This window comes from Jatropha curcas, chromosome 3 (genome assembly GCF_041381405.1).
Source record: "Jatropha curcas cultivar XTBG-Jc1 chromosome 3, XTBG_Jcur_1.0, whole genome shotgun sequence".
NCBI lineage: Eukaryota > Viridiplantae > Streptophyta > Magnoliopsida > Malpighiales > Euphorbiaceae > Jatropha > Jatropha curcas.
Genome location: NC_143153.1, coordinates 29,625,604 through 29,643,621, shown reverse-complemented (window position 1 = coordinate 29,643,621; position 18,018 = coordinate 29,625,604). Strand labels below are relative to the sequence as shown.

Genomic DNA, 18,018 nt, shown 5'->3' with positions numbered 1-18,018 from the left:
GTTGGTCCATCTAGATTCTAGGGCGCCGCACGATTTGGTTCGATTCAATTTGTGAGAGAAATTGAAATTATATTGAAGTTTTTGGTTTTTCATTTTTCCTCTAAACTTGATCATATATTTTATTAAAAAAAAATTTGATCATTTATTTAAACAGCTGAAAATTTAATTTTTTTTATCAATTTTTTCCGTAATTTAGAGAGAAAAAAAAAAAACTCAAACCAAGAAATAAGAATGCTAGAAAATTTGAAAGTACAAGAGAACAAAGAAAGAGCATGTTAAGGAAATTAAACTAAAACTTTCCATTATATTTTACTAATAGTCCTTTTTCTTGTTTTTCCTTTTGGTTTATAACACTCTTGTAGTACTTCTTCTAGAAACAGCATAGCTCCTGCTTCTTGGAAATGCATCAGCTTTAACCTTGAAATCTTCTTCAAACTCGCATTCCTGTTCTTCATCAATTCTTCCAATACCAACACTGAAACTCCTAGGCATACTGCTTCGAGATTTTTGTCTTTGAAGAAGAAGATCTAGTTCAACTCTTCTGCTTAAATCCCTTGTAGAAGCAACCTTTAAAAGCTCTCTATAATCATCATCACGGTTGTTCGAATTTGTTGAACTCACACTATAACTTCTAGGCAAGTTATGAACTACTTGCCCAACAGGGCAACCGATGGCCGCGCCATAGCCGAGTTGGTCAGCGTACACGTTCATGCTCCTGATGTAGAAGTCTCTTGTCTTGATCAATACTTTAATGGGTATCTTTATCAATTTGCTGAGTTTGCTTTGCTTGCTGGTAGGCTTCTTGGTGTCCATTTGCTTCTTGCAGTTCAAGAAACTCTCAAAACAAACAAGAAATCAAGAACCCAGTATATATTTCGACAGGTATTACAAAAGAATTGTTGATATAATAGAAAACTCTGCTAAAATTCTTGAACTGATGGAGATAAATTCAAGAAAAGCTATGGAGGCAGGGAGGATTTGCTTATATTGTATATTATTGTTATTGTATAAGAGTTTGGTATATGTAGTAGTTTATATAGATATATTAAAGGTATGGAGGCAGTGATGGATTTGCTTAGGCCATTTAGGGACTAAGTTATTGGATAATTGTGTTGTGGGTGACTTTTTCAGAGTAATTAAAGGCCGGATGTATATATGTTAAAATTAAGATAATAAAATTAACAAGAAGACACAAAAGAAAATCCAATAATTATTTATATTTTTTAATCAAGAAGAAGAAAATTGGATTGGAAGAGTTCGTACAAGTGACTAAAGTAGGGGTCTATGGTCGTACTTGGTCTTTTATTCCAATTTGGAACCGTCCTCTTCTTTGTATTGTTCTCCAACAATTCGTCAATTTCAGTAAGACCTGAATCACTTTTCAATTCTCCAAAGACTAAAAGTTTAATCCAAATCTGTGACAAAACAGTTATCTAATTAATTGTTATTCTTTTTTAATTACTATTTAATTTTAATGTATCTCAAACGGAATTTTGCTTCCAATGTCTCTAAATTAGAGTATCCAATAAACAATAAATTGTATTAATTTTCTATTTAAATTTAAATTTCATTGGATAAACCAATAAATTATATTATATACTATATAAGGTATATTTAAAATATGATAATACATTCGGTTTCACATTTCTTACAATTGAAATCGATGTTTTTGAAAATGATATCATATAATAGAATATTAAATAAGATAAATATAAATATTATATGGTAATATACATATTATATGGCAATATTATTATATGGTAATATAATATAAATATGGTAATAGTATTATTTGATAGATACTAAATAAGGTATATATTAAATATGATAAAAATATAATATTTTAATGTTATTGGTTGAAAAAATAAAGATAATTTAATTTTGATTGAATATATTATATAGTATATGATACACGTTAAATATGGTAAAAATATAATATCTTTAATTATTATTTTTAATGAATCTTTAATTTGATTTGTTATAATTATTTCATATACGTAACTTATTCTACAAAAATATGTAATTTATTATTATTTATTAAGGAATATATTAGAAGACTTATTGATTGATATAATAAATTGAAAGGATTTTTTCCTAAAAAGAGCAACGATAAAATTAATTATACACTCAAAGTAAAAGAAATAAAATAAAAAATACAAAAATTCTCACGTTCGGATAGTCGGCCCGGTATCAATTCTGCGGTTCTCGAACCGGACGTAATCAGATTCCAATAGAACTTTGCTGTTTTGGGTCTGGGCTTCAGAAGCCTGAACCTTGATGCCTTCGTTGGGCTTTCACTGTATAATATTTAGCCCTTAAGCTAACTGTGGCACTGGTTTAAGAACATGACCTGTCTCTGTCTTCAATTTTAATTATTTATATTTATTTTTTTTAATTCTCCTATAAAAATTATATGTTTTATTTATATAATATATATATTGGTTATTAATAAATTGCTAATTTTATTTAAAAATAAATTGTATTTAGCCCTACTGGAAAATTAACATGGCATCATTTGATCACCAAATCCAGTAGCTCCAATTGGAAAATTTTAACCAACAATTGAATTTGGGAATTATGTTTTATTTTTAAGCATTGGTTAGTGCAGTATATTTTTTTACCATAGTCTGGAATACTACAAGATCTGTAAGTTACAACTTATAATGTAAATTTTTGTATGCTCAATTTACACACACAACTATAAGTAATCTATAGTTTATAATAAAATAATATGATTATAAAAATTAACCTAATTTTTAAGCGATTTTGTTCTCCATTTTATTAATCGATAAGTCTAATTTTTACGACTAAAAGATAAATAAAATAACAATTAATAGCTCTCGAACAACTATCATAATTTATCATTTTTCATTTTTTTTTTAAGTATTCATTTTTCATATGTTTTTATATTTAATAATAAATTTTAAAAACATGCTAAATATTGTTAATTTGTTATATTCTTATATATTAAAAACTTTAATATTTTTTGATTAATTTTTATTATTGCAAGCAAATAATAGAAATGAGTTGTATAAAAAATATTTTGCTAAAATAAATTAACTTTTTCAGAAAGAAAAATGGAGTTTTAATTAAAGCCGCGTGATTGTTTCGTATCCACGACGGAAGTTTGGAAGCTAAACATGGTTTCTCACGTGTTGCATGTTTTGCTGGTGCAGAAAAATAAAATGAATCAGAAAGCCCAAATAAGTTGACTGTTTCCGCCTTACCATTGTGATTTTGCAATCTCATGGTTGATACGAGAACTTCTAATTTGCAACTAATTAACCTTAATAACACTTCTTCTTCAACCTCTATTAGGTCATGCTGTCTTTAAACGAGCCTTTATTTAGTTTAGAACGCAGCACTACTTAGTGCAGATTTGTAAACAAATTATGCTAAATTAAATGTGTTTACCAAAATAAAACTGTTGATGTAAAATAGTAAATTCAAGTAGCAGTTAGTTGTAAAAAATTATAAAAAGGAAATTATGAGGCAAAATTGAAAATAATATATTAATTGATTTAGAAAATATGAATCAAAAGAGTAAAATCAAAATCTCATCGAGTGAGAGGAGATGATAGTATTACTTTCTCCTTCAATTAGAGGCCTTGAATTCGAGTCTGAAGTATGGACTCCTTTTAAAGCACTCGAGAAAAAGAAGCTAGTTAGCTCGACAAATCGGATAGTTTAAGTCTCACTGCAAACATATGCATGCATGGAAGCACGTGAAAAGAGTGTTCAAGTATTAAAAAAATTGTACTTTAACTGTTTTTCTTTTCTACAGTTCTTAGAACTTGATTGAAAAATCTAAATCCACACAGGCACAAACCTTCTGCGGATCAGAAATTAAGTTGCTTGACGCGAGTGCTTACCAAATCAACAAATAAATAATTATTTTTAGATTCTGTGAAGATTTTGAATGCCTGCAACTTGTATATGTAAGACCAAAACCCTACTGAAAAATCATTTTAAATAAATTTCCCTATTGGAAAATATTTCTGAACACATCATCTTTTCGTTTATGTATTTCCCAATCCTAAGGTTCTTATTTGAAAATATGAATCTCTATATATGTCGAATTACAATTATTACATATAACCTAAAAACGAATTATTGTATAATGTTATTTTAATAAAATATGATATTTGAATAAAAAAATATTATTTTGACTGATATAGTTGTACTCAAAATTCAATGGAAAGTTCAGGAGAATTATTAATTGTAACCCTTATCCAATTAAAATTTAATTAAATAAATGCTTGTATCAACACCAACAATTATTGGAGTTCTCTTGGTATGATTCCTCGTTAGCATATTCAATAACATGATTAATTTAATTTTAATTGTATGTTTATTGAGATAATATTTATTTTTAAAAGATGATTGTTTACATATTTGTTTTTTTTATTTTAATTTTTAATAAAGAATGTTGTTTTTGTATTGACTGTATTCCTTTGAGCTTTGCTCTTTTTTTTTTTTTTTTTTTTTTTTTTTTTTTTTTATAAAAGAAAATCATGATTTGAATAAAGAATATCTTCTAACATAATATCATATGTGGGTTCTTAAAAAAAAAAAAAGAAAATAAGAGAAAAATCCAATTTAATGGTTTTTGGAAGATTGACCTTGAATATGGCATTTGCTTTCATGCGCAAACAGCTACTACATCACCTTCTACCAATAAGGGTATGAGAGAAGTTAGTTGAAACAAAATTAATAACGAACAGCTGAATTACAAGGTTCAATGTATTGCTGCCTTGCTATCAAAGTTTCCGACAACAAATAATTGATATCATAGACAGTGATTGAGCCTGATTAAACATTTTCATAAATCCAATATTTAATGGGTTCAAAGCCATATTTGCTGTTGTAATAATTTTTCCATTTGTATTATAAATCAGTTTTCATGCATACATCTAAATCAAAAGGAAAAAATTATAAAATATTATCAAACCTTAGATGAATAGAAATCGACATATTTTCGAGTGAAATTTATTAATTATATTAAGGATTTAAAACATAAAAATACCTGCAAAAATAGATTGCATAACGGAATGTATCTTAAGTCAGGAATTCGAAATATAAAATCCCCAGTAATGAAAGAGTTTAAACTAAATACTAAATATCATGATTGAATGTCTAGAAAGCTGTTCTAATTTTTTTTTTTAAAAAAAGGAAAAAAACTCTGATTAATAAGATAAACAAATAAACTCAATAGTCTACCAAGAAGAACCCTTCTTGGGATCTACTATCATAATCATTTGAGACATATAGAGATGGGAGTTTTGGTCAAAAATTCAAAAAGAAAATTTTGTTTTATAAAATATTATAAACCACAAGAGTCCAACATAAGAGGCGGCTGGTCCACTTTTTCAGTTGGCGCCTCTCCGGGTTTCGGTCTGTTCTTCCATGGCTGGCTATTAAAATCACTTACATGAACATCACTCTCTCTGCAAATATTATGTTTCTAAAAAATATATCAAGAACCCAACCCATAAAACTAAAATAATCCATCAAAACAAATAGTTTAATGTATTAAAATAAATGGTCAATAATTCATCACTGGGCCCATAATTAATATTTGTATGTGTAAGCTTTCACTATCTCCCCGTCGGCTGATAGCAAACATACATATAATTAAATAATGATATGGATAATATTGAATTTATGTTTTCTCCTAACAGCTTTATTGCTTGGTCGTTGCCTTCTTCTTGTCTTTATGCACACATTTCAATTCATTCCAATATATAAAATAAATTTTTGATACTTAATTTCCGTCTATATATATAGATAGAATTTCTTTTCTTAGTACCATTTCTATATTCTTCATTTTTCAAGATCAAGAAAACATTTTTTATCAAACACTTATGGAACTTTATTCTTCTAACTCTTCTTCTTCTTCTTCGTCTTCTTCTTCTGCGCCAATGAACTTATCTAAATACCAACAAGAACAAAAGGGTGTTAAAATATCTCAATCCTTCCATTCCTCACTTCGTTCTACTCGTAAACCGCCAATGAAACCATGGAAGAAACCTATAGCTCCATTGCCACCAACTCCGCCAAAAGTATACAAAGTTGATCCTATGAACTTCAGGGATCTTGTGCAGAAGCTAACTGGAGCACCTGAACAGTCTTCGCAGAGGCTACAGCGAGTGGCGCCACCTCCTCTTGAGCTTGAGAAAGAAAAACCAGCTGCTGCATTGTTTAGCAGAGAAATTGCAGCAGCGGCAGCAGTTTCTTGTTCTCCAGTTAAAACCCCATTTTCTGGTTTATATCAGGACTTGATGCGTGATACGCCGGCTTCTGCAGATTCTAAAATGGCGTTGTGTTCGATTGAATTCGACTTATTGTCTCCATCTACTCATGCTTGGTGTTCTTATCCTCTTCTGAGTCCAGGAACACTTTCCAGTTTGGAGCAAAGCACAGTTCTTTAATCATTCTATTTTTGATTAATTAGGTCCTTCATACTGGATCCGAGTTCAAAAACTCCATCAGAACTGAACCAAAGCGCAGCTGTATAATTTACTTAATGAAGCAACGTAATTTTCCTTTTGCATTTCTTTAGTTGGATTTGAAAGAATGTATAATATACACACCAGCAATGTTGATATCAAAATATATTGGTGGTGATATGAATAAATGTAGAATTTGAGTTCTGATGTTTGAATATTTCCGTTTGACAATATTTATTACTATTTTGGTCTTTCAACTATATCTTCTTATATACTCACGTGGGTATGCCTGGAATTTGTTGACAGCAGACACATACATACAAATGTCTTTGATTTTATGTGTGCATTACGAGATTCATAAATAATGACGTGCCCACAATTTGACTTAATCCCCCTTAAAGTCAAACCCCCAACATAATTGCATTTGATTTCTGCCAATGACAAAAATCACCGATCGACCAAAAGTACTGTAGTCAAAAGCTTCTAATGAGGATGAATTATTTGAAGAATTTATATTATATAATGTACACCCATTTATTGAATATAAAATTTAAACGAGTCATATATATTTATGGCTCTAAAATGTAAATATCTGAAGTTCAGTTCCAAATATGATAAAGTCTCATTTTATTATTATGTAAATTGGTATTCAATTTTTTTTTTTTTTTAAAAAAAATGAAATTTAGGCACGACAGAATGCGCTCGTTCTCATTTGTTTGTCAAAGCCAGTGAATTTTCTTACGAAAATTACAATCATACATGCACATAATTTTATAGAAAAAATTTATTAATTCGAATCATACTCAGACCCATATTTAATAAATTTTAAGATTTTGAACAATATGTCCACTGCTTAAATTTACCGGAAAGGATTGAATTCGATTTCAGTTCATTTATTAGTTTCAATAACACTTCAAAACAAAATTTGGCTACACTAAGCCATCCAAGTTGCATAGCAAATTTTCAAAGATTTTGCCAAATTTATCGAGTCTGGAAATAGAGAATAACAACGAAATATAGTGCTAAGTTCAGTGACTGAAGGTGAAAATTAGCAAGGCTCTATTATACCGTGCACACATTAATGGTATAAAAGTATATTCCTACATGAAAGTCCTATTTCTCTGATATATACTCACCAAATACTCCACAATATTTGACCCTAGAACTGACATAAAATAGAAATTCATACTCAAACCAACAGTAGTTTGACAAAGAAGAAAGACTAAAATGAAGTTCAATTCATTAAGAAGCAACTCTTCAGAAAATGTTCTTGGTCAAACTTCAAGAGTATTGATGATGGAACAGCAAGTGGTACAATACAAGTAACATCTACTCCTCTAGATGTGGGAAATTATTGAGCCTGACCAAAATTCATTGAATTCAATCAAATACCTCAGTTACAACATAGCAGATGATTTGACACATGCATATTTGATTCCTCAATCTACTTAAATGAGCAACTTGGAAATATAATATAAAGTTTAAGCATGTAAACATAATAGCATTTTCCATGACGTATATATATACAAGAGTCAGTATATATACAAATGAAGAACGTTACATCTAGTACATTGCAAGTTGTAGACCCCAGTTTTATTTTAACACAAACTTTCTTTAGAAGAATTAACATGTAGAAGGAAAAAATTGCGATTGGGTTGGAAAATGTAAACATATCAGGACATCTAAATACCTGGATTCTCATATATCATCCTTATAGTTAAATAAGTAGTTTTGACTTGACACATTTTATTGATCCCAGTAGTTCCTTAGCTGTGACATATGTAGAAGAAGTTCATCCCTGCCCAAGCCAGTGACGCTACTAGTCATGATCCATGGAGGATGTTCTCGGTAGTTTTGTCTGATCAATTCCTGGAAATTCCTAATGTTCTCATCAGGTCTTGTTCCCTTCCCCCCTTTCATTTTGTCACACTTGGTGAAAACAAAAGTTAACGGTATCTGAAATGCATGAAGTAGAAAACCATGAGATAACAAGAATTTTGCCTTATGCCAGTAAACTTACGCAGATTAAATAATGGAAGTTTTATATTAGGGTGAAACCTACATTATTGCGTCCAAGCCAACTAGCACAATCTAGGTCAATCTTTTGAGGAGGGACACTTGCATCGATAAGAAGTAGGACAGCAACTAGAGTTTCTCTGTTCAAAAAATAGCCTTTGGTGAATGAGGACCAATCTGTTCGTGCAGAATCTGGGGCCTTAGCAAACCTGCAAAGGGGAGATTTATTAACCTTGAAATATACTACATATTTACTGTCATCACTCACCACATACTGATTTCAAATTTATGAAATTACAGAGAGCAAAAATACAATTATTTTATACGATCATGAAAATATTAGTCGTTATGAAAAATTAAACTGGCACTAGCAGTTCATTAACTGAAGTACAGTCACATCAATAACAATTAATTTGATCACTGTGATCCACTATGACCTTTACGCCGTGATGAGAGAGATGTCGTCATATATGTTAGAAGCAATGAACCTGGATCAGTGGGAGATACTGGATCAATGGGAGATACTCCAAGATCTCTTGCAGGTAAAGAACCATTATTGGAGTATCTTCCATTGGTCCAGATTCCTCGCTTCTAAGAACATAAAGAAGTGATGCTTAATGATCCACAGGATATCCAGAATGTAGTGTGCTTCTTCCAAAATGCAATAAAGTCAAGTAATTCAATGCATATATGGTCATCAGCTCTACACCAATAAGCTAAGAAGAAGTACAACATGCCATTAGAATTTCATAAATTCACATAAAAACAGTAAAACCACAATTTAGCTAGATAAAATAAAGCCACAAGAATAAAATTGTCGAATGTTTAACCCCAGTTTCTTTACCTATCAATACTTCAGGCAGCATAGGATTTAATGCAAAAAACCAAATACCCAATGTTCAAACAATTAATTAGTACACACTACACAGGTAAGATGGTATAAAAGAGTTGCACATCTATGTTTAGATGTTAAAAAAGAAAAAAAGAAAAAAGAGAAGTATGCAAGCACCTCTAAATGGTTTTGAAAGAAATTGTAAGAAAAAAGGCTACAGTAACATTTGCACTATCAATATCATAGTTAGGTTGGCCAACCTGACAATTTCATGACTATCCAGTTCTAAAAACCTAGTGGTGAAATTCCGATAAGCAATGGATCATTATTAATTCTACTAGAGATTCGTCAAGTTTAAACTTCAATAATAAAATTAGGGTTGCGTTATTGCCAGAGGGCAAAATTATTAATGGCAAAGCATCAGTTTTTATTTGGAAAAAGTTAACCTTCCCTCATTACCTTTTCAATTAAAACCCTCTCTCTTTTTTTTTAGTTGAGAAAACTCTCTTTCTTATAAAGAACTGACATACAAATTCAATGAGGGAAAAATTGTAATAAGCATTAAATTTTCCATAGAACTATTGCTCTTATAATTAGTTTTCCTAAAATTTTTCAAAGATGTAGAATAAAAATTGAAGGTAACTACTATGGTAAAAGATAGAAAGGTGTCCTTGTTTATATAGTTCAGACTAGAAAACAAAATTAAATGTTATTAATTGTTAAATACTTCTCAAATGTTTCATTTCAACTGTGTACTATTGATAACTTCTTGAAATATAGATCCAGGATGACAAATAAAGGCAAACATGGAGGCCTAGCCAGCTAAAATGAAGGAGGCGACCATATTGAGAGCACATTAAATGAAGCTCATTAAATCAGTGCCAAAAAAAAGTTCCAAAGGAAGCCATGAGCGAATTATTCAAGAGCTCAGTTAAACCCATCAGTTGAAAAGCAGAACAAGCAACTCGAATGTGCTGCATAATAGAATCCATAAATTAAAGCAACAAAATTGTAAAAAGAAAATAAAATATGCTGTGAAGTAAAGATTAAAGAAGTAAAGATTAAAGTAAATAACCACAATTTTTGTTATGTGAGATATTGGAACTAATAAGGGTCAAATTTATTCTCAGGCATTAACAATATTTGCTCTGGTAATAATGCCAACAAAAAATTATCAATGTCACACCATAATTCCCAAATTATTACCCAAGGACGAAAAAAACTTAAATTACAATTTTAGAGGAAAACAGAACTGATCACATTTATGGAGAGCATAAAGGCCTCTTAGAGTAGAAAAGCTTAATAAGCAGCTCTGATAAATTTCTTCACGAAAACCATTCACACGCAGAAAAAAAGAAATCAATTCTGTTTCTCAATCTAGCTGATGACCAAATTGGTTATATTAAAAGCTCTAAAATATTTGAGCACAAGGATTGAAATTTCAAGCATATTAATACTTCAAAACCATTTGTATAGCCAGCAAACATCAAGCATTAACTAAAAGTTAGTTCTATAAAAGGAAGAAGCTTGTTTTGCTTACCCATAACCAGGCAAATCAACAATGTACCAGCTTTTATTCACCAAGAAATGATTTATCAACTGAGTCTTTCCTGCATAAAATCACAACCCATGATAAATTTAAAAAAAAAAAAAAAAAATCTCATTTACGATTTTTCAATAATTTCTAAACCTGGTTTCTTAGATGTGAGAGCAACTTCCTTTTTTCTAACCAAAGCATTAATAAGAGAAGACTTGCCCACATTGGACCGACCCAGAATGGCAAACTCGGGTCGGTCATCTCTCGGGCAATCTCTAGCCCTACTACTACTCTTAACGAACTCCACTTCCTTAATCTGTGAATGACCCGCGTAGGGTCCGACAACGATGTTCGACCCAGGCAAAACCATCTCCTCTGTCACCTCATCCAGGTCGACCCCTGGTGGAACGAAGAGAACTGTCCGAGCGAAGCGGGCGGAGTCGGAGATAGACGGTTTCGTGATCTTAGAAGCAGAAATATGGAAGTTCGACTTAGGGTTCGGGTTCAGAGATTTTTGGGTAAAGTAATTGAAAGAAAGGTTATATGGCAGAGATTTTAGTGAAGGTAGATGTAGAGATGGAATCGATAAGAGAGTGAATAAGCGACCTCGTAGTAACATTCTGCTGCGTTTAGCCCGCTGTAAGGTGTCCCTGTTGCTGAGCTTAATCGGGTACCAGTCTACTGGACGCTCTGTAGTCTGTTCAGATCAAAACGATGTCGTTTGTTCCCCAAATTCGGGCGGCAATAAACAACAAAGAGCCACTTCATTCCTACACTTTGTTCATACCTTAGAATTTTATGCATAACTTATTATTCATTTGATTTTTTAGATTTTGATAATATTGTATATTTTTTTATATTAATAATTTAGGAGTATAACTTTTATAACATGAATTAACAGTCAAAAAATATAAATAAAACAAATCTTTTAGACAAAATACAACTATTGAAAGAAAAACAAAATTAAACAAATGCAGAATGAGTTATTTTTATTATACTTGAGAAGTACAAAAGGCCGAAATAACGTTGTTGACTACATAACAGAGGTAGCTCTCTTCAAAATTGGAGAAAATTAGAACTCGACCTTTCACTCCTTACATCTTTAATGTGATGTGGAAGTCCAACCAGACCATACCTGATTGACATGCAAATAGGTTATTTGAAAAAGCCAAAATACACTAATGCAACGTATTTTGTTTTTTTCTCTTATCAAATTTAATTTATGTAATTAATTTTTTACTATTATTGTTATTATTGTTTTTTACAATATTGATATATAAATTTATATAATATATTTGAAACTGATCTAACCTAATTAATTATATTTTAAAGGTGGAACTAAATCGGATTATTTGCGAGTGGAATTGTAATAGATCATGTGTAACTCTACAATAACACTCTATTCCATACAATGCCATTTTTGTTCTTTAAAAATGTAACATGAGACAAATCTTTCATGAACTATTTGAAATTTGACTCAAAAAATGTTGGTTGCTGTACAGATAAGTTTAAATTCTTTTTTTTTTTTTTTTTTAACTCATTGGAGTCTTTTAAGAACTGAAATAATATTATGGACTATATAATAGGAGGCAGCTCCTTAACTTACCAAATTGATGAAAACAAATATGATCGAGAGGACTTGAACTTGAAACTTCCTGCTCCTCGCATTATGAGCTGAATTTATAATTTACACAATTATGTGTTGATTTTGCTTTTTATATATGTTTCTTATATTTGTTTCTTTTCAAATCCCCCAAATTGCTTTATTGAGTTTTAGCTTCACAGGTCAGCTTTTGATATTTTTCTTATATTTGTACAATTTGTTGTGTTGAAATAATCCCAATGCTAAATTTAAAAAAAAAAAAATCATCTTTTTATTATTCAAATATACTACCATAGCAGTGCCACTGAACAGCTGAATTGGTGATGCTCAAACAATTTTATAAAATTTACTTCATACATTCTTGCAATTTTCTTTTTTAAAATTTGCCCCTTAACTTTTAAAAAATTTTCTTTGATCCCAGCTTAACCTTGGATCATGGCTCCAAAAGTACTACATATCACTCAAACCATAGTCAAGTTTGCCCAAGAAGAAAATAGAAATAATTATTTATGAAATATAAATATATATATATATATATATATATATATATATATAAATACATTCTTATTAATATTAAAGAGTTTAAAATAAATGAAATTCTTATTTTTCTCATGAATAGTTTTAGAATTAATTAACTTCTTGCACGCAAAACACCTGCAAAAATGTTGATGGACGGCTGTGGTTTGTTGCAACAAAAATTCATATATTATTCTAGAATTAAAAGATCAACCAAGAAAATTAAAATCCTGTGTGAAAAATTTAGCAAGATTATGGTTGCAGCTTTCCTTTTTCCTTCTTTTTGCCTCAATCTTTAACCTTTTCATTTCCTTAACCTTTCACTTTTTCTAATTAGAAAAACTATACATATGATTCCGTTCACTTAATTCTCTTCTTGTAATTGCTTTATTGACAATGTCTTCTCCTTTAATTTCCTTCATGCATTTCACAATACTTTAATTTCTAGTTTCCATTCCAACTTCAATCTTTTTTTTCTCTTTGATTTGTGATTTTCGCTCTTTTTATTCTCATTTCTTTTGTTTTTAACTGTCATTTAAGTATTGTTTGATTGATCTTCTAATTTTCTCTAAAAATTTATAAAATTTTCTAAAAAGAGTGAAAAAAGAAATTTTTTACAATACCATTTTAGAAATCCAGCATTAATTAATAAAATAAAAAATAAATTCACTTATCCACAAATCACTAGTTGTGAATTCCCATATGGGAAAAAAAAAAACCTTCTTTTGTAACAGAAAGGTAACTTAACTTGTCCGCTTACAAGTCTTAACAAACCATCATTTTCCATGTACGAAACTTACGTTTCATAGAAATATATGTGTATAGCATTCTTTCATTTGTTTCTTAAACTTCTCTCCTACATATTGATATATATCCCACTGCACAACCATCTCTTGCTATCTTTCTGCAGCTAGCTAGCAATGGGCAATTGCTTTCCATGGCCGAACTTCAATATATTTAGAAAAAGAAAAAGTTTTGAAACTGATGGCAAAATCACGGAGTACAAAAAGCCTATGCTTGTTAAAGATATACTGATAAACTTCTCTGGTTATGGTGTCAGTATCTCAAAGAAGCCATTGCAAGCTCTTCCTTACAATTATAAATTAAAGATCGGTTATGTTTATTATCTATTTCCGGCGTCCGGTGTTAGTGATGGTGGTGATTCAGTTACGGCGGCCACTGGTACTACCACTGAGAGAATTAAACTGATCATAACAAAGCAAGAGCTTCAAGAATTACTGTCAAACAAAATATCAGCGGAGGAAATGTGCCTGTTGGGTGTTAATAACGAAGATGATGATAAATGGCGTGGAACTAACTCTTCATCAAGGTGGCGGCCGGTGCTTGAAACTATTCCTGAAGGAAGTTAATAGCAATAGGGCCCGATGGGCGATGACAAAGATGAATTTATGAAGTTAATTTTTTTAATTGTATTTAATTTTTTCTTTTAGCAATGATAACCTATGTTCAAGAACTGTTTAGCAATTATAATCACAATTATAACCTGAAAGTTAATGATATTTTAAATAATTTACTCAATAAAACCAATGTCTACGTTATTGGAATTACATATTCTTATTGTGATCTAATGAGAAATAATGATCCATAGAAAAAAATATTAAGAAGGTTTCAATAATTAATTCCCTAAAAATATGTTGAAGAAAAATTGATGTCCCTAAACCAAAGTCATAATATGTTTTTTTATATTCCAATTTTTAAAAATTTGCATTTGACCCATTAAGATTTAATTAAATCACAATGTGGTAAATTTCAACATTTTTTTCTTTTGGTACACAAATCACCACCCATGAGCCCTTATTGGAAGGGGCAATATTCAAAAAGGTTAATACAAGTATTTTATATTTTCATTTATGCACTAATCACGCCCCGTGTTGTAAAAAATTTCTCCCAATCAGTCTCAAATCCAAAGTAAAAATGAAAATTTTTTGATTTAATTTGTTCAATGGTATTATTTAATTGATTTATTTTGGTCATGAAAGCTAACTGTTCAAAACCAAATTAGTTATTTTAGGTAGGTTCCATTTTGAGCTAAATTTTAACATTTTGGCAAAATTAAACTCTATCTCTATGGTTCGGTAACATAACTTTTGTAAGACTAAACTTATAAAAATACCATCAACTTTATTATTAAAATAATTAATATTGTTAAATATATCCTTAGTACTTGCTACCCCTTAGTATTATCTATTTAATTAGTGTTTCATCAAAAATTAAAGGATTAAGGTTTCGAATATCAAGAGATAGTCCAGTGATAAGTGCATGTACGACTTTGCAATAGATCCAGATTCAAATCTTCTTCCCAATACTAAAAAAAAAAGAGTTTCATAAACTCTAAACATTCTATAAAAATGAACAATATAAATAATAAAGATATTGTTGTATTTTAACCTTAATTAAAAGGTTTAAGGATAAACACCACCTCAAAAGATAATATAAATAATCTATACACCACTCTAAACATGCAAATTTAGTTTTAGATAATTTTTTTCATTCCTTAAGAAAAATTGGGTAAGAACTTCTTTTTTTTTTTGACGGAATTTACAAATAATACTTAATGAATATGGTGGGGTGGCTGCCCAGTGAGCTAATGCGGAAATGCTAAGCATGGTGGCCTGGCCACCGGCCCTTGCCAAAATTTCAGTGTTTCAGTCTCCCATTAGCCCTTGTTTCTTTTATGGGAATTTCATTTTTTTCTTTTGTGCACATACTATTTATTAACTGAAAATCCACTAAAGCCAAATAGAAAAAGATAATTAATACAACACTTGTTATAAGGACAATCACTTTGATGGGCAGGTAATTGCAGCAGATCTGCTTAAATTGATTTAAAGTTTTTTGCCTTTGTCTTTTTCCCAAAAAAAAAAAAAAAAAAAGGCAAATAAAACTTTGAAGAAGCCCCTCATAATCTCATCTTTCTCATATAATCAACCACTTATTTTGAAAATAAACATAGAAAAGAAAAAATCAAGTATCCCTTTTGAAGCTTGATCCAGGATTTAAATCTAATCAGTAGTAAGTAGCCAAAGTTCTAACCTAACTGACGAGCCTCCAAGATTTTTTGATTTCAGGATCGACTGGCATCATGTTCTTCAAAATTTCTCTCGCTAATATTTACAAAATACAAATAAAATTCTAATATATAACACCTTTGCAAACGAGGGAAATATGAACTTAAATTCTAATCCAACTCTTTTACTTTGGTGAGAAAATATATAGTAGGGCAGTGTTATAAAGGAAAAGTAGAAAAAAAGAGTTCATATAGTTGCCTTTCTTTTTCGTCCATTGACCATGGATTTAGAATTGCATGTCTGGGAATTGAAGTCATTAACAACCGTATAATTCTTTAACAAAAACCTCCTCATTCGCCGGCTAAACGGCCCCACTCTTTAAACATAACAAAGAAAGTGGTATTGTCACTATAGTGACAAAAACACGGTCCACACAATAATATATACATAAACATTTCTTTCCGTGTATGAACAGTTTGAACTATCTATATATGCATAGGGCATCCACACCTACCAATAAAGATATGGCACCGCTTTTCTGTTTTATTTGTAAAATACAACTCCACCGATGATTCTTTTCCCTCCAGAACTTTCCCTTTCTCTTATTGTAAGTTCCTGATTATCAAAATAACTCTCCAGCATATGCAGAGAACACCCTCTATTCATTATTCAGTTTCATGGGAAATTGCCTCTTTGGAGGGGTAGGAGGAGAGGGTGGTGGCAGTGGCGGTGACCGAGGAGGAGTAATCAAAGTGATAGGCTCCAATGGTGGAGTAATGGAATTTTCAGGGCCAATAACAGCAGGTTGCATAACCCATGAGTTTCCAGGCCATGCAATATTTCCAAGTCAGGATCTTTTCTGGAGACCTCTTTCTCTAAATGAAGATCTTTTAGCAGGAAACTCATATTATTTGCTTCCAGTGAACAGCACAAAGATAGGTGGCCAAGTTGTAAGAGAAGGTCATGTGAGATCAAAAAGCACTCCCACATCTTCTGTTATTACTCCATATAGAATGTCTTTCGATTATCAAGGAATGCTAAAAAGGTCTTATACTGAAGCCTTCTCTAGTAGCAGGTATAGTAGTAATAATAGTCATGAGGGGTTTTGGAAAGTGAAGCTTGTGATTAGTCCAGATCAGCTTTTGGAAATACTTTCTCAAGAAAATCAAACTCACGAACTGATTGAAAACATGAGAGCTGTTGCTAAATGTGGAAATGGGATCTCATCTTCTGGCTCTGCTGCTGCTGGGTTTTCAGATCAGTGGAGTTTTTCTAGTAGCCAGTAGGAATGGTTGTTCTAAGAAAAATGGATTACTGTTGGATATTTTTGTCTTTGCCTAGTTTAATTTGTTTCTTTCTTTGTTGTGATTATATTGTATGTGAATGAATTATTAATTCAAGTTAAAAAGACATAATTATATATAGAGAGAGCTTTGTGATCATCTGCCATATATTTTTATAAATGGAAATGTTGATTTATCACATATAGGCAGATGATAAAATGAATAAAGAAAGAAAAAAGAAGAAATGGCTAGCGTAGTAGCGTGTGTGAAAGGAAAGCCAAGATTTACAACAAACGGGTAAGCAGCGATAAGCTACCGGTAGTTTTAATACTCAAAGACGGCAATTAGCCGCCACATTCCTTTTGAGTCGCATTGAAATCATTAAACTGACTTTTTGATTTAGATGGGGTTTAGTTAGAGAAATTCAAATTTTCTATGGATTTTTTTTTAAATAAACATTCTAGGAAAGTATTATAAAAAAAAAATAAATTATGGTGTTTATATTATAATAATAAAAATTTTCTGAAAAAAATAGTATGATAAAGAATAACAATAAATGTTATTATATAATTTAGTACTTCCTCCATCTCATTTTGTTTGTTTATTATTCATTTTTTGATGTTTCAAAATATTTGCAAGATTTCTAAATTTGCATATGTAAACAATAATTTTTCCAATGATAATCTTTATAATTGTTGATTGAACGAAGAACTTTTATTAATGTCTTAGTAAGTCAAGAGTAAAAAAAGGAAA

At 30.5% G+C, this 18,018-nt stretch overlaps 5 protein-coding genes across 6 annotated transcripts; 3 read left to right on the top strand and 2 right to left on the bottom strand.

Annotated features, from left to right (window-relative positions):
* Positions 1-104: 104 nt before the first annotated feature.
* LOC105639995 (uncharacterized) lies at positions 105-1,137 on the bottom strand. The gene has a single exon (XM_012224200.4). The coding sequence runs from the start codon at positions 811-813 to the stop codon at positions 346-348; it is 468 nt and encodes a 155-aa protein (XP_012079590.1). The 5' UTR covers positions 814-1,137; the 3' UTR covers positions 105-345.
* A 4,665-nt stretch (positions 1,138-5,802) lies between these two features.
* Positions 5,803-6,666, top strand: LOC105639867 (VQ motif-containing protein). Its single transcript, XM_012224045.4, has one exon. It carries the CDS (start codon positions 5,865-5,867, stop codon positions 6,429-6,431), a length of 567 nt encoding a protein of 188 aa, XP_012079435.1. The 5' UTR covers positions 5,803-5,864; the 3' UTR covers positions 6,432-6,666.
* Positions 6,667-7,485: 819 nt separating this feature from the next.
* Positions 7,486-11,572, bottom strand: EMB2001 (P-loop containing nucleoside triphosphate hydrolases superfamily protein). Of its 2 annotated transcripts, XR_001047140.3 has the most exons (5): positions 10,988-11,572; positions 10,838-10,907; positions 8,512-8,674; positions 8,140-8,405; positions 7,486-7,809 (listed from the first exon to the last, which is right to left on the bottom strand). XR_001047140.3 is itself a non-coding variant. In XM_012224046.3 (4 exons), exons 1-4 carry the CDS (start codon positions 11,451-11,453, stop codon positions 8,196-8,198), a joined length of 909 nt encoding a protein of 302 aa, XP_012079436.1. In that variant the 5' UTR covers positions 11,454-11,571; the 3' UTR covers positions 7,920-8,195. The 2 variants fall into 2 exon arrangements, 1 of the variants encoding a protein (XP_012079436.1); XM_012224046.3 differs by lacking the exon at positions 7,486-7,809 and having other exon boundaries at positions 7,920-8,405; positions 10,988-11,571.
* Positions 11,573-13,818: 2,246 nt separating this feature from the next.
* LOC105639996 (uncharacterized) lies at positions 13,819-14,427 on the top strand. The gene has a single exon (XM_012224201.4). The coding sequence runs from the start codon at positions 13,874-13,876 to the stop codon at positions 14,321-14,323; it is 450 nt and encodes a 149-aa protein (XP_012079591.1). The 5' UTR covers positions 13,819-13,873; the 3' UTR covers positions 14,324-14,427.
* A 2,052-nt stretch (positions 14,428-16,479) lies between these two features.
* LOC105639869 (DUF4228 domain protein) lies at positions 16,480-17,424 on the top strand. The gene is given in 2 exon segments (XM_012224047.3): positions 16,480-17,262; positions 17,264-17,424. Coding segments are annotated over 2 exon segments (663 nt in total). The 5' UTR covers positions 16,480-16,659; the 3' UTR covers positions 17,324-17,424.
* Positions 17,425-18,018: the final 594 nt, after the last annotated feature.

Bases quoted from the DNA above. Each gene is read 5' to 3' on its own strand.
- LOC105639996 (XM_012224201.4), top strand. From the start codon at position 13,874: ATGGGCAATTGCTTTCCATGGCCGAACTTCAATATATTTAGAAAAAGA.
- EMB2001 (XM_012224046.3), bottom strand. From the start codon at position 11,453: ATGTTACTACGAGGTCGCTTATTCACTCTCTTATCGATTCCATCTCTA. The intron at 10,908-10,987 runs GTTTAGAAATTA...GATTTTATGCAG, and splicing joins TCTCACATCTAAGAAACCAG to GAAAGACTCAGTTGATAAAT. The intron at 8,675-10,837 runs GTAAGCAAAACA...TCCCCTTTGCAG, and splicing joins GTTGATTTGCCTGGTTATGG to GTTTGCTAAGGCCCCAGATT.
- LOC105639867 (XM_012224045.4), top strand. From the start codon at position 5,865: ATGGAACTTTATTCTTCTAACTCTTCTTCTTCTTCTTCGTCTTCTTCT.
- LOC105639995 (XM_012224200.4), bottom strand. From the start codon at position 813: ATGGACACCAAGAAGCCTACCAGCAAGCAAAGCAAACTCAGCAAATTG.